This window comes from Rhea americana, unplaced genomic scaffold, assembly GCF_003343005.1.
Source record: "Rhea americana isolate MKP2758 unplaced genomic scaffold, rheAme1 scaffold_142, whole genome shotgun sequence".
NCBI classification, from domain to species: Eukaryota; Metazoa; Chordata; class Aves; order Rheiformes; family Rheidae; genus Rhea; species Rhea americana.
The window spans coordinates 564,625-586,824 of record NW_028185506.1 but is presented as its reverse complement, the minus strand read 5'-3'; the positions used below and the strand labels follow the sequence as shown (position 1 = coordinate 586,824).

At 46.4% G+C, this 22,200-nt stretch overlaps 1 protein-coding gene and 1 long non-coding RNA gene across 4 annotated transcripts in view; one reads left to right on the top strand and one right to left on the bottom strand.

Annotated features, from left to right (window-relative positions):
• Positions 1 to 17,053, bottom strand: part of CCND2 (cyclin D2) — a 42,689-nt gene extending 25,636 nt beyond the window's left edge. The window contains exons 1-4 of one of the 3 annotated variants that reach the window (XM_085298806.1): positions 16,921 to 17,053; positions 15,182 to 15,402; positions 13,429 to 13,644; positions 10,508 to 10,667 (exon numbers count right to left, since the gene is read on the bottom strand). In XM_085298806.1, the coding sequence (XP_085154932.1) occupies positions 10,508 to 10,667; positions 13,429 to 13,644; positions 15,182 to 15,376 (571 nt within the window). In that variant the 5' untranslated portion in view covers positions 15,377 to 15,402; positions 16,921 to 17,053. Of the gene's footprint in view, positions 1 to 10,507; positions 10,668 to 13,428; positions 13,645 to 15,181; positions 15,403 to 16,377; positions 16,394 to 16,920 lie in introns of those variants that run through there. The other 2 variants (XM_085298807.1, XM_085298805.1) reach the window with 2 other exon arrangements.
• LOC146599265 (uncharacterized) lies at positions 14,271 to 15,724 on the top strand. The gene is made up of 2 exons (XR_014895054.1): positions 14,271 to 14,444; positions 15,564 to 15,724. It is a non-coding gene; the product is annotated as an uncharacterized LOC146599265 (long non-coding RNA).
• Positions 17,054 to 22,200: the final 5,147 nt, after the last annotated feature.

The following is a 22,200-nucleotide window of genomic DNA, read 5'->3' as shown; positions in this document are numbered from 1 at the left end:
ATTATGAAAGGGCAAAATTAAAGAAGAATACAGCACAATAGAGGCGTTTCTCCTCTCATACAAACCACACTTATTGAGGCCTAGCTCCTCACCTGGAACCAATTCCTGCAGGCCTGTCACAGCAGTGAGTATCACTTGGGTGCATGTGGGCACCCAACAGAGCTCCCCGGAGACCAGCTGTCGTCCTACCACAATGTTCCTGGCTGGTGCCACGGGACAGCAGCATGTGAGGCAGCTGAGACACAACAACTGCTGAACTATGTATGGGCATACAAGGCCAAGGATGTCCACCTCACAAGTGTAAGCCCTGTGTAACAGCAGCGGTGTGAACCTGGTTACATTTGACCAGTGTGGCCCAAATTTGAAGTGTGACTCCAGCCTTCAATATTTGAAGATACCAAACTGTGTTCTAATTATGCAGGTAAACTATGGGCACCATGGATTTGCCATAATTTACCACTCCTTGTCTCAAGTTTTGAGGAAGATGTAACAGAAAAATACTGCAAACCTTCTCAAACTCTGACAGAGTTTGGACAGCCCATATGGAAGCTAAGACGCAGTGGGCAAGAGTGAAGCTGTAGCCCCTTTCACCCACCCTCTTGTGCCAGCAACAGAGAGAAATGAAGCCGTTCTGGGGACGAGATGGACCAAGCCTTCACGAGCGCCACGAAACATGCTGCAGATCCACATGCAGAGCTGCTCRAAATGGCTAATGAGAAGGCCCTAAGCAAAACAGAGTTTGTATGCCTCCTGCCCAATGTTTAGCACTACCTGGACACAACAGGCTGAGTAAGGGGGATCTTTCCAGCCTCCTCTCTCAACCTCCTTGCCCTCAAGGGGCAGACATCAGGCCCTGCACATTATTTGAATGCTGGCTGTCTCGTGGTTTATTTTATATCTCTGTGTTATGTACTTCCAGAAACCATCTTCCTAGGAAGCTGAATAAAGAGCCACAGTACCCCTGCCAACTAGCACTGCTGTAGGTCTGCTTCCACGTGGGGTCACATGAGAACATTTCTATGCCCAATAACCTTGTTAGTTCCCTTAATGTCATTCATAATGCAAATGAGACAGCTAGCAAATGGCCAGAGGCCCGGGGTGACTAAAGCTCAGCATCCAGAAAGTCTTACATTGCCGCTAGCTCTAAACTAACTTCCCTCCATAACAAGCACCATAAACTTGGCTATCAAAGCTACACATGCCCAGCTTTTGTTGTACAACAGGCAGTGATTTGTATCACTGGCTTCTATTTTTAGCATATTAATTAACTACTGCAACTGGTGAGGCAAGTGTCTCCAACTGGAGAGTGTGGCACCATTGTCTGAAGTCATCACCTCATCGCGCGCTATTGAAAATCATGGCAGCGACTCTCCTGCTGATATGAATTTAACCTGACATGCCCACAAAGGGGTGGGGGGTGGCACACCAATTTTGTGCACATGGTTCTCCACATCACCCTGGACCCTATTAGTGGGGAAAGAGCTCATTCAAAGAAAAGAAGCCACATTGTGCTGGGCCACCTAGAGGGTTGAATAGAAAAGGCTAAGGAAAAGAGCAGGCAGTGGAATAAAGGCTGTAATTAACATATTTCCATATTCAAGCAAAGCAATAACTACATGAAATATTTGTCAAGGTGCAATGACAGCATAAATACTAAGCATTAGATCTGACGGGATGCAGAGCCCCCATCCCTCCAGGTCTCTTACATTCCATTGAGAAATTCAACACAAGTTTTTATGCAACATTATTTTTGATTACAAACCTCTATTTCTGTTCCCCTCATGACATCAAGTCAAATCCTACCATCCTCACTCAGTTTTCACCCATGCAAAACTGCCCCTAGAGCTAAGTCAAAAGCATGCTCTGAGCACTAAGTAAAAATCAAAATAAAGGAGAAAGAGGGCATAAACATCTGATTTTGAAACATATGCTTTTACTTTAAATTCTTGTTAGAGATGAGGAACATTGGCTTACAGAGGGCATCTCATAAGAAAGGCAAGGCTATTTGCTCAGTCTTTCTTTCAGATGTATATGTGACTTTAGTTAACTGGGACCAATGCCTGCACTGGACCAACTCTAAACTTTTACTGTGATTTATGCAAATTGAAGGCAAAGTACAAACGACTCTCAGGAAAAGAGAAGGGAGCAGCCTGACAATGTGTGCTCTAAGAACACCTGAACACACGAACACACTAAAGACAGGAATGATCGTCAGAAAACAGGACTTGTTTTACCTCCTATTCCTAGACATCGCTACCAAGGAAATCCAGGGTGGCTGGGACAATCCATGTCCTTTTTGCAGAAAACGCATGCTGCACCAGAGCTCAAACTGGCAGCTGGGGCACGTGTGTGCATATGCCAAGGATACTGCTCCAAATGTGCAGCCAGCACAGCTGCATGTCAGGTCCCAGGACCCTGTGTGCTGCTGCAGAGCTGTTGTGCTTGCTTGCTCCTGCAGGCAGATCCAGTRGACCACACTACCTCAGAGCCAGGAAAAGGAAAGCCTGACAGGCTGTCTGAGGCAGGAGGGAATCAGAGGCAACAACCCAGAGAGGTCCTGTAAGGGGAAGCCCTAACTAGCAGCCAATAAAGGAAAACAGCCGGAAGGAAAAGAGAGCACTGACAAATACCCGGACTGAACGTGCTCAGTGTGCCAAAGCCAGGTGGGAACCTGTGCCTTCTTACAATGACCCTTGTTACTGTTCTGGTTTGGGGGATTTTTAACAGCTAGTTTTAATCTTCAGAATTTGACAGAGGTTTGTTTTCACAGTTTCAGTTGCAGAACTGGGAGCTGCTGCCTTGAGGAATGCAAAATTTCCCATGAAAAAAAGAAAGGACTGTAACCTCCACCGGGAGAACAGAATCGTGATAGTAATCACTTCTGTTTATAAAATAGTATTTAAATGCCCACAAAAAGATAATGATCCAAATTCAGCCAACCTTAAATTTCAACCAGACAGTGAGTTTACTATGAGGATCTACATTTTAACAAATAAGTTTGAAAGAAAGATTTAAAGGAAAAAACTTAAGTAGTAAATTTATTTCTTGCCTGTTTGATCCAAAGGTAATTCCAGTGTCAGTGTGCTGCTTTTTTCTCAAATGCAGTTGGCTTTAACTGAGTTGGCCACTTTGTCTCTTGCTTTTATATTTCTACAAGACACAGCAATTTTTCCCTATGTTAACTATGCTGCTTTTAAAGTCAAAACCAACTGACTCCAAAAAAAAGAGTATACCAGTGCAAATTACGACCAAGAAAAAGCTATCAAGCAAAATAGGATGCAGACATAAGTGCTTCTATTCTTTGAGCAGGCAGGAGGTAGACACCTAAGTCTGTTCTTAGGCTTGAGTAAGGCAAAAAGAATTTGGCCTTTTTATGAATGTTTCTAGAACATCTTAATTGCTAGTGTTACAGCACAACCTTCCAGCAGAGGTAAAGACATAAAAATACGTTGAACAGTCTACGTAAGAAGACATGCTTATTAACCGATCATAAATGCTATTTCTGAACAATTACTATTGGTACAGATTATTAATTTTATTTGTTTTACACCTTTAGTAAGGCCTAATGAAGGATTAGGATTTAGTTACTGCTTGAAACACCRAAGTGTCAGATCTGAAGCTGCTAGGAAGGTGGACAGTTTATCCAACAGCACAGGAATCACGTATCAGCAAAGGTTCTCCTTAACTTCCTTCTTCCACTTCATCTTCTTGAGTTTGGTGAGTCCTACAGCTTTAGAATCATAGAATCAGTAAGGTTGGAAGGGACGTCTGGAGATCATCTAGTCCAACCTCCCCGCTCAGCAGGATCACCTAGAGCATGTTAGACAGGGTTGCATCCAGGTGGGCCTTGAAGATCTCCAGAGAAGAAGACTCCACAACCTCTCTGGGCAACCTGTGCCAGTGCTCCGTCACTCTCACAGTGAAGAAATTCCCCCTCACGTTCAGGCGGAACTTCCTGTGCTTCAATTTCTGCACATTGCCTCTTGTTCTGTCACATGGGACAACTGAAAAGAGTTTGTCCCTGTCCCCTTGACACCCTCCCTGCAAGTACTTATACACATTGACAAGATCCCCCCTCAGTCTTCTCTTCTCCAGGCTAAACAGGCCCAGCTTTTGCAGCCTTTCCTCATAGGGCAGGTGCTCCAGCCCTCTGATCATCTTTGTAGCCCTACGCCGGTCTCTCTCCAGCAGACCCATGTCTCTCTTGTCCTGGGGAGCCCAGAACTGGACACAGTACTTGAGATGAGGCCTCAGCAGGGCTGAGTAGAGGGGCAGGATCACCTCCCTCGACCTGCTGGCAACACTCTTCCCAGTGCACCCCTAGGTGCATTTAGGAGCAAGTCTGCTCATATGAAATGCTTCACAGGCCCTGCCTATCTGCTGACTGTGTGCTGACAGCTCCTGTTACATCTTCACATCAATTGCTGTTAGTCCTACACAGAAACCACAGGAAAGTAAGGAGAGCAGGTGGGACAATGTGGTATCCAGTGTGTCGTATGTAGTTACTCAATTAAGTTATCACACTGTAAGAGCCTAATCCTAAGGAAGTTGAGGGTGAAATGTTAACTGCAGGAGGACAGGACCCTCATTTGTTCTGCTGGAGAGCTGAATATACTAATACAAGCAGCCTTTCCCAGGAAAAAGAATGAGCCTTCTTTCATCTGCCAATACAATGGTGCGGGTTATTCCTTTTTCTGACAAATGTCATGGAAGAAATATTCACGCAACCACTGCCACTTCCCAGCATTTATTTTCTTTCTGAGAGATTAATCCACAAAGCAAAGCATCTGTGGGCTTCCCTCTTTCCCTCTGCAAAGAGCCAGTCCCAGCTGAAATACAGAATATGCTTTTATCCTTTGCAGGGACAGAGCCCAATGGCTCTGACACAGGCCAGAAGGGGAAGGATTCATACAGAAGTGCCCGGCAGGTGTCCTGCAGGCTAAGTGTGCCTCTTGGCATAATGAAGCATTCTGTGTGGTTACCCTCCAGATCACTAGGGTTACAGGCCTCACCTCACAGCCTTTGCTCAGAAAACACCCCCACTGACTTCCAGAGGACTTCTGCCTGTGTAAGGATTTCAGGATTTGGTCCAGGAATAATATAAGAATAGCCTTCTCTGCTTGCAAATATAGATGGTGAATGTCCCAGTAACAGTGGGCAGAAATTTGGTACACGTTACAAACTGACTTAAAGCTGGAATCTTCCTCCTCTTTCTTAAGCTCTTTGCAAACACAAATTTTGAAAGCCTCTGCTCTGTGAGATGTTCCATTTTGTCTACCATGGTAACATCTCGTCTGCCATGTGATCCAGCTGAAACACAGAAGAGACCACGCAAAGGGCTGAGACTTGGGATCTATACAGTTACCTTCTATCTCTGCAAGTAGGCAAAACCTTGTGCGTCCAGGTTTTGCACACCACTTAAATCTAACACAGAAAAATCTCCTCACTGTGACTAGTCTCTCCATTAGAACTGTCCAAAGATGCAGAGCTCTTATTGAAAACCTCTCCTGCACAGCCTCTTCTGCCTAAAAAGCTGTTCATCTGTAGGTACTGAGATAAAAAAGGGCATCCTGTGCCAAAACAGAGGCACATACAGCCTCCAAGAATACAGGTCCTAAGAGCACATGGCACGAGGGAGAAGCCAGGTATTTGTGACTCAGAACAATATGGAAGAATGATATGTGAATGACAAGCCAAAGTCTGGGAAATAACAAACTGTCCTCGTCTCATCTGCAGTGTGGCACATTCTGCACACTGCTTGGTTTCCTGTTACTCCTTCAGGTTCAATTCCATGGTTTGGAGTATGGGAAGTGCAAGCAAAACAGGCAACCTCAGTGAAAATAGTCTCAAACTGTGGAGCGCTGTGGGAAGGGACAGAGGCAGGTCCAAGGCAGGAGGAATGAAGGATGAAAAGCAGTGGAATAGCTGGAGACAAGCTCAGAGAGGCCAAGTGACATGATTTAAGAGAGCACAGAATCATAGAATCAGTAAGGTCGGAAGGGACCTCTGGAGATCATCTAGTCCAACCTCCCCACTCAACCAGGGTCACTTAGAGCATGTTAGACAGGGTTGCATCCAGGYGGGCCTTGAAGATCTCCAGAGAAGAAGACTCCACAACCTCTCTGGGCAACCTGTGCCAGTGCTCCGTCACTCTCACAGTGAAGAAATTCCCCCTCACGTTCAGGCGGAACTTCCTGTGCTTCAATTTCTGCACATTGCCTCTTGTTCTGTCACATGGGACAACTGAAAAGAGTTTGTCCCTGTCCCCTTGACACCCTCCCTGCAAGTACTTATACACATTGACAAGATCCCCCTTCAGTCTTCTCTTCTCCAGGCTAAACAGGCCCAGCTTTTGCAGCCTTTCCTCATAGGGCAGGTGCTCCAGCCCTCTGATCATCTTTGTAGCCCTACGCCGGTCTCTCTCCAGCAGACCCATGTCTCTCTTGTCCTGGGGAGCCCAGAACTGGATACAGTACTCCAGATGAGGCCTCAGCAGGGCTGAGTAGAGGGGCAGGATCACCTCCCTCGACCTGCTGGCAACACTCTTCCCAATGCACCCCACGAGACCATTGGCCTTCTTGGCCACAAGGGCACATTGCTGGCTCATGGTCAACTTGTCATCCACCAGCACTCCCAGGTCCTTCTCTGCAGAGCTGCTTTCCAGCAGTGCAGCCCCCAGCTTGTACCGGTGCTTAGGGTTATTCCTCCCTAGGTGCAGGACTCTGCCCTTGCCCTTGTTGAACCCCAGGAGGTTCCTCTCCACCCAGCTCTCCAGCCTGTCCAGGTCTCTCTGAATGGCAGCACAGCCCTCTGGTGTATCAGCCACTCCTCCCAGATTGGTATCATTGGCAAACTTGCTGAGGAGGCACTCTGTCCCTTCATCCAGGTCATTGATGAATAAGTTGAACAAGTTGGGACCCAGTAATGAACCCTGGGGGTCGCCACTAGCCACAGGCCTCCAACCAGACTCTGTGCCACTGAGTGTGGCACAGACAACCCTCTGAGCTCTGCCTTTCAGCCATTTCTCAATCCACCTCACTGTCTACTCATCTAACCCACACTTCCTGGGCATAAGCAGGACCATCTGAGTTGGCCTCACAGAAAATCAGGGGCTCCTCTCAAGCTGAAAAACAGGTAAGCATTGGTATTATTGAATCGTATGAGTAGGACAGGGAGTCTAGGCATAGTGTTTAATGCCTTTAAAATTCAGAAGACTTAAAGAAGAAGATTTCAGTATACATAGGTAGCAATCAGTGGGATGAGAAAACAATGATGTGGCAATAGAGCAGGACAGATCTGTGACTCTCGGTCTATATGCCCTTATCGCAGTCTTCTGTTCACACAGCCATTGCTTTGGAAGCATTAAAGCAGAGAGAGGCTGAAGATGGAGCTCTGTTTCCAGACCTTTCTGGTTGAGACTGAGGCTTTGGAAAGTGTGACAAGTGCAGAGCAGAGGAAGCACAGAAAATTTTTTTATCCACAGAGTGAGCTTCTGGCTCACTTGGTAGTAAGTTGTTCAGATGGGACCAGCAGCAAAGAAGGATACGTTCCAATTTCATTTATATTCATGTGAATTAATAATTACACAAAGTGGGGAGAGCATCCAGATTTATATCCATGCAGCTTGTTTTAGAAATTGGGCTCTAAATGAAGACAGAACAAGAAGGGAGAGCCAAAACAGTAAAACATGACTGAGCAGACTCAAAAGAAATAAGTATCATCTCCTTTTGTTCAACATTCCAATGGAAAGGAGAGTATTAAAATGACCCTGAGTATCACACAGAATCCAACAACCCACCAATACCCCTTCCCAGAACTGATAATGCTCTCCATCTGCTGACAAAAAGTATTGTAGGAAGATCACAACCAGTTCTGTGAAAGCAGGGAACATGTGGGAATTTCTTGTATAAAGCTTTTACAGAGAAATTAAAACAGAGTGGTTAGAGCAGCTGGACTTAAGCTAGAGGAAGAATGCTCAAGATACTAAAGAAGAAAAAGTACTTGGGAGCAGAGAAAACTGCACTGAGATGAATCAGGAAGTCAAGAGACACTGCTGTGCTCAGAACTAAGGTCATAAGTCAGTCAGGAAAGGTCAAGTCTGGTAATAGGAAAGAATCAAAACCAGGCTAAAAACATGCATGGAGAGAGAAAGGGAAGAGGCAGCAATATGTCAAGGGAAGTCATCTTGCTGAGAAAAGGCAAATGGGGAAATGAAACAGCAGGCTCAGTCTGAGCTGAGTGAGAGCAGAAGCTTTGAGGGAGAAAGGGAAAGAAGAAATGCAGCACCTGATGACAGCTCTGCACCAAATCAGAAAAGGAAACAACAACTGGAGCTGGAAGGAAGTCTGATGAGAAGGGGCTTTTCTTCACAGAGTTAGGTAAGAATGAATTTGAGAAGACTGACAATGAAAGGGAAATACTGTATTAATAACATGACATGTTTATAACACAAATAACATTGTATATGGGGGTAGTAGATTGCTGGTAAACTGGGAATGAGGTAAAAAAAAAGGGAATGGGGGCTTGGGTAAGACCACTGCTTTCAAAGCTGCAGTGGGCTGCTGACCCTGCTTGAAAGGAAGTATCATCACAGCAGTTTGTTGAAAATGGCAGGGGAAGAAAAGAAAATCCACAATTGGAACTATGATGTCCTGTCTTTCAGGAAGGTCCATACGCAATCAATGAAGTCTTTCCATATCACCTGCAAGACAGGAAACTCTGACTTGCTGCCTCATCAAACTGTATGTAAAGGACTCCGGTTCATGCGGCTGAAATACGTAACAAGGAAAGGGGATCGTTCAGGGGGAACACATTGCATGATTTCATTGAGGGTTGAAAAGAGGAGTATCAGTAAATGGACTAGTAAAGTATAGAGCTTTAACTATCAAGGAATTAATGGAGAAAGACTGGACGGAAGCTGTGAACTTCAGACACTTCTATGGTCCACCGTCCTACAATGGTTTGGTTATATAGAAAGCTTCAAGGGCGAGAGACTGGAGACTAGAGTCTGAAAAGTTAAATCCATAATGAAATTTGTATCACTTTGGAAAGTGTCCTCTGAAATACAACAAAATAAACAAAATAGGTTTTAGGACGTGAAAGCAACAAAAGAGAGGGAGTATCGGGCTGGTTTGGAAGAACACATTCAGATACATTGAAAGACTTTTGGTGGATGGTGTGAAGATCCAGAGGAATGCATATGGGAAAGGCTGCCTTTTCCGTAAGAAAAAGCATAGTGTGAACAAATCCTGAGTAGAGGGAGAAAGCAAAGCCATTACATAGCTGATGTAGCAAATCAAACCTAAAGAAAAATACTGATTAGGCCAGAAACATCTGAAAAATTACCAAGAATGATCTGTAGACTTTAAGCAATATTTCTATCACATTCTATGGCATTGTGTCTGAAAAGAATCACACAACAGTGGAAAAAAAARGGAAAGCTTTAGCATCTTGGTAACCAAAAAGCTTATCACTACCCTACATAGTCCATACAAGCATTTGCTACAACATATAACTGAGGCAGTGAAAAACAGTCTACTTTGTAAATACTACATGGAATAGCTATAGCAGTAAATATTCATACTGTGGTAACACCCAAAACTTACGCCTCATTTTCCTTTGTCCACACAAACACAGAGGTAGAACATATTCCCTGTTACAAAGGACTAAGTACATCAAACGGCAGTGAACTCAAACGTTAAGCCAATAGTACTTCACAATAACCCTGTAAAATATTTCATGCTGTTTATCTACTCCAGGTCTAGCTAGTCTAACATTTAGTCCTTTGAATGAAAATTAGGATACACATATTTTCAGAAAGCCACTGCAAAAAAAACAATAGCATTGCACAAGTAGGTATAAATTAAAAGCCTCACTTACAAGCAATTATTCTCATTTAATTCTTCAGAGACTGTACTCAGTCAAACACAGGCCAAATAAAGACCGCAATGGTTCCTTATCAAATAGACTAGTTTTAGACTAGTTTAGACTAGTTTTTGCTTACTTGGAGTGAAGTTAAGAATCCAAATGTTAAAAAAAAACTTAAAAATGTCATTCCCTCTACTTCATTAATATAGTGGTATCACACACATGGTCAAATGTAATGTTATGTTTTACTCTGTCAGTGTCTGTTGAACAAAAAATTTGGGCTAATATACTGTAATGTTTGGTTGTACCATATCTGTCCTTATAAATGATCTGCAATCCTTTAAAAAAATAAATGAATGGGCAAAATACAAAATGGTCTAATCCAGTCTTATTGACTTTACTACAAAAGCAGAATCTATGTTAATGCGACTTCAAGGGCATTATGACTCCTAATTACAACAATTAACAGTTTCAGGACCTGATCCAGAACACTCCACGCAAGGGGTCCCACTGGTGTGAACAGGCTCTTCCTACAGCAGATAAGGCTGTAAGAGATGAAGAGCCTTTGAATGACCAGTGACTAATTTGCCTTTTTAATCACAATGTAAGCAGCAGGCATCCCTGAAGCACTTTGGCATACCTGTGGCACAAAGGGCGATAAATGTTTGTGCATGCTTCCGGATCAAAAGTAACTTGTCTTTAGGTAGAGGCAACTTCCTCAGAATGTGTTCAATGAAATCGTGTGGGGTGACAGCAGCAAGATTCCACTTCAACTTTCCCAATACCACGAGCTCCCATTCCTGGGCAGGGGAGAAGAAAAGAAAAACCATAATTACTCATTGTAACTATATCATTGCTAGAATGGTTTTGCTCACTTTTTTTCAGTATGCCTCTACTCCTTTGAAGTTGTTGACTTTATTCTTTTTATTTATTTAAAAAAAAAAAAAAAAAAAAAAAAAACCACTGGAAATGTCAAGCTCTACCGAAAATAATGAGACCTGGCAGCTCCTGCCAAGATTTTACTTTTTTTTGTATCCAGTGCTGAATGCCCACCCAGAAAGTTTAGCCTGCAATTAGATATTGCCAAGGTCACTGTGGTCCTTTCCTAGTAACTTCTTTTAAATGGCTATGGTCCTTACTTTATAGCCATTTAAAGCCCTGGGGATAACTATGCACAAAAATAACCTAGATATACATTCTTTCTTCAAAACTGGAGAAGTTAGTTTGATGACATTCTCCTGAAAGCTGTTTTCAAAAGCGTCTGCAGATAAATCCGATGGCGCTTAATCTACTCCAAGACAGGCTTTGCAGAAAGGAAATGTATACAACACTGCCAAGAAGTAGCCTGTGTAAATTATCTGTCAGTAAATCACGTAGAATCCAATCCCACACTCTTTGCACAATCAAAGCTCCTGGTAAAATCAAAAGAAAACTTGAGTGCATATTTAATGACTGGCCATTCCCTGGAATGTGATTACATGTAAAAACGGTACCTAATCAACAGATCTGACCAAGGAATTCAGACAAGCTTAGAGCTGCATGCTTTAGAATTTAGAACAAGTTTTGAATACCTTATAGCCCCCTGGAGAACCACCAAAGCTCTGGCCTTGGACTCATTTCTGTCTCATGCATCAACTATTAGCTATTAACTAAATTCCATGTCCTGATTCCTGCGTCCTGATGATGCATTAGGCTGATGGAGCCCAGTTGACAGGGAGTCCCAGCTTGTAGAGCTGGCAAGTTGGAAAAACGTCCTTAAATTTTGCAGCCGAGAAGACGTCAATGAGCGTTGCTGAGAAACCATAAACATGAACCCCACAATGCCATTTCTACAGTCGTTTCTCTGAATAGATGCCCACTTTAACAGCAAGTTCCTTTCCTACAGACATTCCTGCTGGATTATGACAGACAGAGCCCTCCATATCTTGAGAATCTCACATTCACTTATGTAACAGGCCCCAGAAAACAGATGTTTCTTAAAAAAAGTAAAATGTTTTAACATAATGACAGTTACATTTTCTAAAAACTAATCTTCACAACATTACTAATGTGATAGGCTACAATACAGAAAAACGCTTAATCCAGAAGGCTGGATACAGGGATRCATTCAAACACATTTCATTCCACTTGACATAAAAACATAGACACATCTTTCTGAGTCTTCTTGCACAGTAGCCACTATGTTTCCTGTAACAGTTGATCCCATCAATGGGACACCTAATGTCTGTGACAGCCATGACAGAGTTTGTAATGCAAAGCTCTTTATTCTGCAGTGGCCCAAGCTCCCAGCCCCTCCCTGTGGGGAATTCCCACTGGCTTTGCCGAGTGATTCATAGGAGAAATTCTCATGGGATTTGGCTTGCTACGCATATTCACTAGGATCTGTGAGAACAGACTGAATGTACAACTCATCAAAAGGCTTAATAATTGCCTGGTGCACTACACACTGAAGTGCTTTGCAAATATCAATTATTGCATCAAGTGATTTCAATTATTTTTATTTCTGCTTTTGCTATGTCAGATCTGATCTCAAACCCATCAGTGAAGCARGGTGTTTCATTTGCAGCAATGCTCAACTGCGCTGGATTTCCATCGTGCCACCTGCTTGGCTGATAACCTACTGGGAACCAGACTCACAAAAACCACCAGAACAAGGCCACAACTTCCCAGCGGTTAAAGAAGCGCTCAGATCAGCTGCTTATTGGCTGCACTGTGCATGGGCCCTGGCCCTGCTCCGACTGCATGCTCTGGGAAAGAGTTCCGGGCCCCCCTAGCCCGGCGGCAGACTGCTCAGGACCCAGCTTCTCCCGGTTTGCTGGCAGGAGTGCGGCTGCCGGGCGGGAGCGGCGCTGGCAGCGCTTCAAGGGGTGAAGTCATGCCCGGACGCGCGTGGCTACCGCCAGGTGGCGCCGCCGCGCCGCGCAGCCCTGCCGGGGCGCCGCCGGCCCCGCACCCACATCGCTGCCGCTGAAACCCATGCATCTATGTCTGTCCGTCCGTCTATCCATCTATCCATCTATCTATCTATGTTATATATATACACGCACCTATATATATATGCACACACACATATACATATGCACCCATCTGCACACGCACACACGCGCGGGTGCGCGCGCACACACACACACACACTTATGCCTTTCCGTCTTTCCGCCTCCTGCAGAAAAATCTGCACGTTGAGGAATAAAAAAATACAAAAGCCAGCTCGACAGATCATCTCCAGGTGCACTACCCTAACTACTGTTCATATGAGAAGGAGCTGCATATTGTGCAGGAGGCAGTTTCAGGAAAGGCAGTACCAACAAGAGGAGAACCACTCCCACTCCCACCTAAGGAATCAGGCAACTGCAGCTTTGCATGGACCCCTTTCAGGCACATGGTTGTTTTTAGCACTTTTGACAATTCAGAGTATAAAAAAAACATGGAAAGCGTAATTTTAAGGGGGGGCAAAAGTGGTGGTTTGCTGTGGAAGGAGGGGAAAGAGAAGGTAAAGGTTGTCAGTGTGAGAGTTGATGGAGAGAGGGTGAGATGTGCTAAAGGTGGTAGGGGGCTGCTTACCAGCAGCTCTTGGGGTTTGATGGAATTGTCCGTATATATGCACAGTTTCTCTGCTGTGAGGGGAATTGTCTCTTTCAGCTTGGAGGCCAGGAACATGCATACTGCCCCCAGAAGTTGCAGATGGCACTTTCGAGTGGGCACCACAGCTAAGAATCTGTCCAAGTAATTCATGGCCAGAGGGAAAACTTCTTCTTCACACTTCTGCTCTTCGCAGACCTGCAAGTGAGGAGCATAGGGAGGGGGGCATGGTGGTAGGGGGAGGGCAGAGAGCAAGAGACAAGAGAGAAAAAATAAATGAATGATCCCATAAAAATAATGGGATCCGTGCTATGGCTCCTGCTATTTTTGTTTCCCAAGGAGCTAAATTTAGGGGGAGGGGGAGATCTCTGGAGAGACTGGGAAGGCTGTCAATCGGCTTTCACATTCCTTTAGTTCATTCAGTAAGAAATGAATTCAAGACAGTGTGTGGGAGAGCCGAAAAGCCCCATCCAGCAGTAAGCGAGCAGCCTCTTTTTCTTTTTCTTTTTTTTCTTTGCTATCCATTTTTTTGATTTCGTCATATTTTCAAAAAAAAAAAAAAGACAATAAAAATACCAGAATTGCCCCGGGGGTCCCGGTTTTAGTCCCGGCGGCATCCCAAGGCGGTCCCCCATCGTTTCTGACAATTGCAAAAATTTCCGCGGGGGGGGTGTCCCCCAGCCCTATGCCTGCGATCCGCCGAGGGGGGAGGAGGCAGACGGGAGACACAGCGGGCGCGAGGTGGGGTGGGGAGAGCTCGAAGAGCCTGAATCGCTTTAGTGAGAAAAAAATATTTTAAAAATTTACCAAAAATCAACGCCAGAAAGAAAAAGCACAAATAGCACATGAAAACCAAGCGGAGGGTCTGATCTTCTCAGCTTCAAGAAGGTGGTCTGGTAAAAGTCCCCCCCAAAGGAAATCGGAGGGGGCAAATAATGATGGTGCAGCCAGGGCAAGGCAGGCAAGTCTGCAGGGAAATTGGCCCGCAGCCGCCCTGGGTAAGTTTTGGGGTGACAGGAGGGTGTCACCGCCCCCTCGAGCTGCCCGGCAGCCGCTGGTCAGGCTGGAGGACGCGGGGCGTAGGGCTGGGGGGCATTTCCAAATGTCTTCTTGGGAAGGGGGGGGGGGAGAGTCGGGCTCAGCGCCTCCGAGCAGAGTTGCATGCAGCACAACATGGCGAAAAAAAGGCACGTCCTAACCACTGTATACGTGGGCACTGGAATACTTGTGGGGCAAAATGCAGGGGACACCGATCACCCCCTTTCTTTCGCCCTGCCCCGGGGGCAGCTTCCTTCCCACGAAAAGCTTCAATCTCGGGCGCTGCAGCCGCCGGGAACAAGAGGCGGCATTTCTTTGCTTTTTAATTGCAAATGCCTCTTCCAGCTTCCCCCCCCCCCGGCCCGCTTCGTCTCTGCCTGCACCCCCTGCATGGCTTTGCAGGAGAAGCACCCCCCACAAGAGCCATTCCCAGCACGAGCTGAGCGTTATGCGCCCCTTCCCCCACGGCGCCCACGCGGGCGCCGGCAAACCCTGCAGGGGCAGGAAAAGGAGAAAGAAAGGAAAAAAAAAATTAAGAAAACCCACCCACCCCATCGCAATCAGAGAGGCGAAAAGGAAGAGAAGGGACAGCAGGGAGCAACTGTGCTGCACGGGGCGCGCAGGCCGTGGGGCGCCGGGGAACCCCGCCGCGGCGCGGGGGGAAACGAGGGGAAAAGGGGGGCCCCCAGCGACAAACCTCCAGCATCCAAGTGGCCACCATCCTCCTCATGAAGGGCTGGATGTCCTTCTGCACGCATTTGAAGTAGGAGCATTGGGGTAGATACCTCTCCTCTATGGTTAGTAAGTTGTGCAAAACGCGGTCGTCGTACAGCAAGTTGGGGTCGGGCAGCGCTCTCCTCATGGGATCCACCTCGCAGCACAGCAGCTCCATGTTACCAAAGAGATCTCCCTCTTTCTCTGATGGAAAAGTTTTTTTTTTTGGAGGGTGGGGGGAAGGGGTGGGGAAAGGAGAGGGGTAAAGGAGGAGGGGTGGGTGGGTAGGTGGGAGGAGGACGGCAGGGCTTTCCAGCTCTCTCCTGCCTCCTCTGAAACTCGTCTCTCCCTCTCTTGATTTCTAGCCTAAAGTTGAAGCAAAGTGACGCAACTCGCCAGAGCAGGCAGTTCTCTCTCTTGTTATTATGGAGAACAGCAGCTGGTCAGACGTAACATCAAACGCCTTTTTTTTTTTCTCCTCTCTATAAGCTAACAAGGAACCAGGAGGCCCTTGTATAGGGACACAACTCACACAAATGACAGCTTCCTTTTTTCTTTCTTACAGCGACCAAACTTTCCTTTTGCGGCTGCCAGCCTGAACCTATAGCCTTTCTTTCTCTGTTATTTCAAGAAAGTAAAGGCTCCCCTCATACTCATTGAGATTATGTGGGGTAGGGATGCAATGTCATGCCTCTGCAAGGTGCCAGAGGTATGTCCCATCTTCGTCCCCCTCTGACACCCGCTAAATCTGCAGCTGGGGAAAAAAAAGAGCTCACGACGAACTAAAAGCAAACTCTAAGATCCAGCACCTTCTTGGGGGTTGCGTTCCGCCGTGTTTTCAGGGCGACATCTAGCAATAATCGCAATGCTGCTTCCGCCGGTATATACGCGTATTGCTAGCAGGCGAGTTGTTTTAGCACTGCATGGTCACACTGATATAACTTTCTAGGAAACGCAGCGGGGGAGGGAGAGGAGCCTGTCCTGCACTCCGTGACTGCCATCCTGCGTGCGCTGCCCTGCTGCGCGGCCGCCTTGGGGGAGGGGGAGGCGACGGGCAGGACGCCGAGCCAGAGGTGCGCACCCATCGCGCCCCAACRGCCCGGTATGCTCCCCGCTGCCTTTTGCGCAAGGCTTGCGCGCTGGGCTACGCCCTGCAGCACACCTACGCTCCGTGCCTACCTCTCGGCCCGCGCAAAACCGCTTGGAAAGTGTGTTAACTTTGCGCGGTCTCTGCCGCAGCCCGCTAAGAGGCAGAGGCTCCCGCGGGGGAAGGAGCTGCCTGCTGTCGGGCTCGGGAGCCCACGGGGCACAGCTAGCGGGCAACCCCGCGATGCCTGCAAAGGACGCACCCCGCCAGCAGCCTCCCCCTTCCCCCCCAACACCAGCGCCGCGCAGCGGGCTTCTGCGGCCGCAATATCGCCCTAAACGCGCGGGCGCGGAGTTTGGGGCTCCGACGCCCCTCCCGCGATTTGCATAGCCAATAGCTCTGGGGCTCTCGCCGCTGCGCGCTGATGGTTACCGGGCAGATTATATTTTAAGGGCGCCTGGAGCACGACATCGGAAGTAGCCGGCAACAGAGGGGGCGAGGCGCGCCCTCCTTACCTGGCCGCGCCTCCGACCCCAAGCAACGTGGGCCCGCGGGCCACTGCCGCCACCAGACGGGCAACCGCGCCCCCTCCCTCGCCAGCCCTGAAGCCAACAGAAAGGAGCCATGGGACCGACCTCGCCATGCTTTGTATCTCCGCGAAGTACAGCCGCGAGGGCTCCGTGCAGAAAGCGGTCGGGACGGTCCCGCACTTAGCCAGGTCGTTTTAGCCCGTCGGAGCCAAAGGCTCCTTCTCCCCCCAAAAGCCACCAGGACTAGTCCCGGGTAGGGACAGCTGAGCCCTCAAGGCACTGCTAATAGCATTCTCCCGCCCCATACACTGTCGCCCCCTCCACGAAGCGAGCGGCTGCTAGCCGCCAGGGTGGCAGGCGCCGTCGGGGAGTTGCTGCGTATCGTGCGTGGCTGCGGGGCAGGAGCTTACCGGAGACGAGCCCGCGGCAGGCAACACTGAATATGGGTCGCTCTTTAAGACGGAGAGGGAAGGGAGAGAAGAGGGGCACCTCCCGCCGCCCATTTAGGGCGGCGAGCCGTGGCAGCGCGGCGTGCTCCGCGATGAAAGGCTCTTTAGCTTCCACCATTTATTTCCCCTTCCTGGCTACTCCTGTGAACAGGGAGAGTGTTGTGTGGGTGCACGTTTTCCTTCTCCAAACTTAAATTCTTGAGCGCTCCCGACAATGGCGCGATTGTGATTTACGGGGTTCCTGCGGGGGGCGGCCACCGGGTGTCCTAATTGCCCAACACGGACTTTCCAAGTGGGGTGATGTCTGGGGCAGGGCACGGCCGAGGGCAGCGGGGAGCCACCGTGTCGGGAGCAGCTGCGCAGAGGGGATCGCGATGGGGCAGACATCGTGGGACAGTGGGACACCGACGCGGTGCGGGAGGAGGGATCCCATTAAATTAAATCCCCCAAATTAATAAATAGATATAGGCCAGTTCTGCACGCGGAGGTGCCGTCGACCTGCAGCGACGCCGTGAGAAAACCCTTCCCATGCGACCGCTTTTATGCTCGGTGTCGGTTTCCCCATGCCGGCTCTGGGCGGCGGCGGCCCCGTCACCACGGGAGGCGGGGGTGGGCGGTTAGGGGGCGACGAGTGCCCTGGGCCCCGCGGCCGCGGAAGCCGCGCACCCGCTCCGCTTTTTCGCGTTGTCGCCGTGCCCCTGGGCAGTGCCGCGTGGGTTTGGAGACAGCAGATGTTTTAACAGCCTCCGAGTAGAGATTATCGAGTGCCATATGTTAAATGCCACCTTCCCTTTGGAAAAAAGAAAATCTTTTCACACTCTATTTCCTTCTTTTGATGAGCTGCTTTGGCCGTTTAAAAGCATGAATGATTGAATCAAACATTGTCAGTAGGGTTTTCTTTTTACTTTTTTTCCCCCACTTCAATTCCGCTGGCACCGGGACGCCAGTTCCTGGAGAAGTGGTGCGCGCCGCCCCGGGTGGGACGTTCCTGTGGGAGCCGCGCTGTGTGCTCCGCGGAATTGCCGCGCCGCGGAGCTCCTGTTTTCCCGGGAAAGCAGCTCCGCGGCTTCCTCGCGCTGCCGCGCCCGGCGCGGCCCAGCTGCGGGGTGCTGGCCTGCTCCCAGCCCCGCCGCGGCTGCTGGGGAGGCAATAACTCCATCCCTGGTTATGTTTTTGGAGCTCACCTTCTTCAGTTTGCCAGGATGCCGCGTGCCATTGCTCTTATTTATTAAACTGACACGCAGTTAATACTAAATATGTCAAATGCAGTGGCATTTTACTCGTGTTAGACAGCTCTGCAGAACAGTGCGATTCCTTTTTATATATATAGATGCTTAATTCATCATCACTCACATTTTATTTCTTTTTTCCTTCCGTGGGAAAATCACAGAGAACAATCCTGAAGGTGCCTTAGGGGATGGTCTGGGATCAAGATTTGCATTTAAACCTCAGACCAGTAGGCATTTTCTTAAATCCCTTTTCCTAAAAGCCTGGTGGACACTGTTCTGTTGTTTGTTTGTTTGCATGTTTAAATGAAAAAAAAGTATTCTCTGGCAGTACTTGAAAGCTGAAGACCAGAGTGTGAAACATGAGAACTGAAAGTGAAACCGATTGAAAGCCAAAAAAGAAACAACATATTTCCGTTGTCCAAGCTAAGGAAAGCCCTGAAAGTAAACAAGTACCATGAATAATATAGTGTATATTAGATTTAAAAGAAAATGAATCCACTTTCAGTCACCAGAAGCAATCTGTCTTTGTGTTTTGTTTTTGAATATCGGATTTTTACCTATTCAAAGTTAAGTTCCATGCTGTGCATTCAAGAGGGACAGGAACAGCGTGATAAAAAATATCTTTTTACTCTGTTTTCCCTAAGGTTGGAGAAGGATTTGGATACCACAGAAACTGCTGCATGTATTTCCAAGGAGTTATTTTAATTATACTGGCATTTTTTGACTTCTAATATCTGTGTAGCAGGAGCTTTATCATTGGTAGCTGCCCTAAGTAACATTATGACTAAGCAGAAGAAATATATCTTCTAATAAAACTATACTTGCCTTAGGAGGGGGATTTGATACAGACACAACAGTTGTTACAGCATTAACTAAAGAATTCTAGATGATTGCTTCATATATTTTTAATGAATTACTCCTTTCTGTTTTATGCAGTTTCTTCATTATCCTTTTTCATTCTTTAGTTTTAACTTCTTTGGAGAAGTAACTTACAACTTGTGTTTTTACAATGTCTGATGCAAAGTGTATACAACTCCACATATTAGGTGAGATTAGATAGCACTCAAAAAAGAGCTACAAAAATGACCAAGCACCTGGAAGTTGTGTCTTGTACTGGAAGACTTTGCAAGTTCATCACAGCTCTTGGACATGTCAGAGGCTGACATGGACATAATCACAGAAAAATGCTGAGAGTTTCAGGATAGTAGAGATGGCAGTGGTGCATTCTGGCAGACAACAAACTGAACTTTTCAGATGCATGTTTATTAGCCCCTCTCTATTTCATTTAGGATAGCATCTTTTGGTTAGACTATATCAATATCTAAAAAGTCCACAGCAAACTGAAGTTGCAGAGTTGAAGCAGAAGTTACTATATACGATTCTGTGACTGATATTACAGAAGAAATCAGAGACATAGTCCCTATGACATTTTCTGGCCTTAAAACCAATGGATCTATGACTCTATACAGAACCTATAATTTCCAGTAACATGAGCACATACGGAATTAGGGCTAGATTTTGCATTTTTTCCTTGAGAGAAGGCAGATGAAATTGGTGAAAAATTTCTGCTGAGTGAGCTACAGCTCTGAAAATGTGGTTGTTCTCACTGCACAGGGGACACGGAAATTTCTGTCTTTCCTAACTCTCCTGGTGCCACAGCCTTTTCTTGCTGGGGTACCATTTACTTCCCAGCAAGTGCTGCTGACTTGATCTTCTCCTTGGTGAGCTCGGTGATAAGGCTGCCGTTCGTTTACAGGGAGCAGGTGCCTCCCACACCCAAGGAAATCAGCTGAAACAGAGAGCACTTGACATTTGCACAGGATCAGACCCTTGGTATGCAGCACCTTACATAAACTTTGCCATTCTTTTTTGAGAAGTGGCGTGAGGTAAAGTTGGCTCTTAGAGCAGCTGTTTGAAAGGTCGAGAACAAGTTCTGACAAATTATAGATACAATTAATATCTCAGTATTAATATGACAGGATCTCATAGTGACATAATACTTTTTTCCCCGCTTTTTGTTCTGCTTATGAATCAGCATGCATTTTTTCTGCTTGAAATTTACTTTGCTGTTGTGAACCTCTTGCATCTCCTTGTGTGATTTCCTTGCCCTCTGGGGTGTTTATAAGAGACGTTATTTCCAAAATGGCTTCAACATTAAATGTGCCCTTTTCTTTTTGGTTCCAGAGTGATTAAAAAAAAATACATCTATTTGCAAACGTTAAGCTGATCTCTAATTTTTGAAGCATGCTGGTGTTATAAACCTTCTTTCAAAAGTGATGATCTGACTTTCTCTAGGGTCTCTCAGTTCTTATCTGACATATGTATTTTTGCTCTTATCAAAATAAATGTGGTGCTTTAGTTTAGTTTTATTTTATATCTGTCTACACTGAAATTTTGCATTTAATATATGTGTGGAATATGCCCAGGTATATAAAAACAGGGAAGGTGAGAGAAAATAAGACCTTCAGAACACTTCTTTTACAGGGAGCTGGGAAGAGATACTGCATGCCGTGTATGTCTTCATTGCTGGAAGCCGTTAAGTAATCATGATATTTATCCCCAGAAGCAGCTGTATTTTAAAGAGAAATGTAATGGTTCTGTTAATCTGCACTAAGAGAATTATCCTTACACAGATTACCTTGTTGAATAGTCTGAAATGTGAAAGTAAGTGGATTTTTAAAGGGAAGAAAAGTGAGGTTTATCCTCAGCACTCTGCTTATTTCCTCTGTAAAAGCATCAAATATATAAGAAAATACTAATTTCACAAATATCCTGGTTCAAATAATCATTGATACAATATTGTGGATCTCCCCTTTGCATTCCTGGGACTATGGAATACTCCCCAAATCTGTTGATTTAGGTCTTCCTAATATGGTTGAACACCAAACAGAATGAAGAAAGTTTAATTGACTGACAAGCAAAAAATAAAATAAAAAAGCAGCCAAAATAAAACACCTGAAATAAATATCCCTCACTGAATTGACAGCTTAGCTTGTCGATTTCATCTTGCAAAAACTGCAGAATTGTAAGATTTTTCCCCAGAAAAGTATTTTAGGTATTTTACTCCCTGATCTATGGAATTACACCCATGCCTAGGAAAATTAATTATTTTTAAAAATATTAACAGCCTAAAATAATAACATTGCATGTAATATCAATGACCCTCTGAAGGTAATACTGTCACTTGCTTCCTTTTTCTCTCCTCTTTTGGGAAAGTGATATTTTATTCTTGTAGTTTTCTCAGTAACAGTGAACCATACCCACACGGCCTGCCATCCACCTGCTTCAAATCAAAGTCCCGAGCACTTTCATGCAGGTAGTTTTTGGCTGACCGATGCGTCTTGATAGACATGGTGAAAGTCATGTCTGTCTTGCCTGAGTTATGGCCAATACCTAAAGAGGTTCCTGTTCAGTCCGTTGGGCAAAACTCTCATGGGTGTGGGTCCCTTGTCTAGGGTCTGAGACAGGAAAGCATCTGAATTGATGACTGCTCTCCTGCTGAAGTGAAAAGACTCTGAAGTGAAGAGGTTAAGTCTTTGCAAAATCCATGGCTGGTGGCTCCTTGAGAGTGCCCAGAGCTCCTACATCACCCCACAGGGGCCAAAAACCTAGCAGCAGCAAGGCCATAGTGCATGGCAGCCTAAATGCAACCTCTCAAGAGCCCTCTGAGCCTCAAGGACATCAGAACAATTCTCTTTCTCTCATCT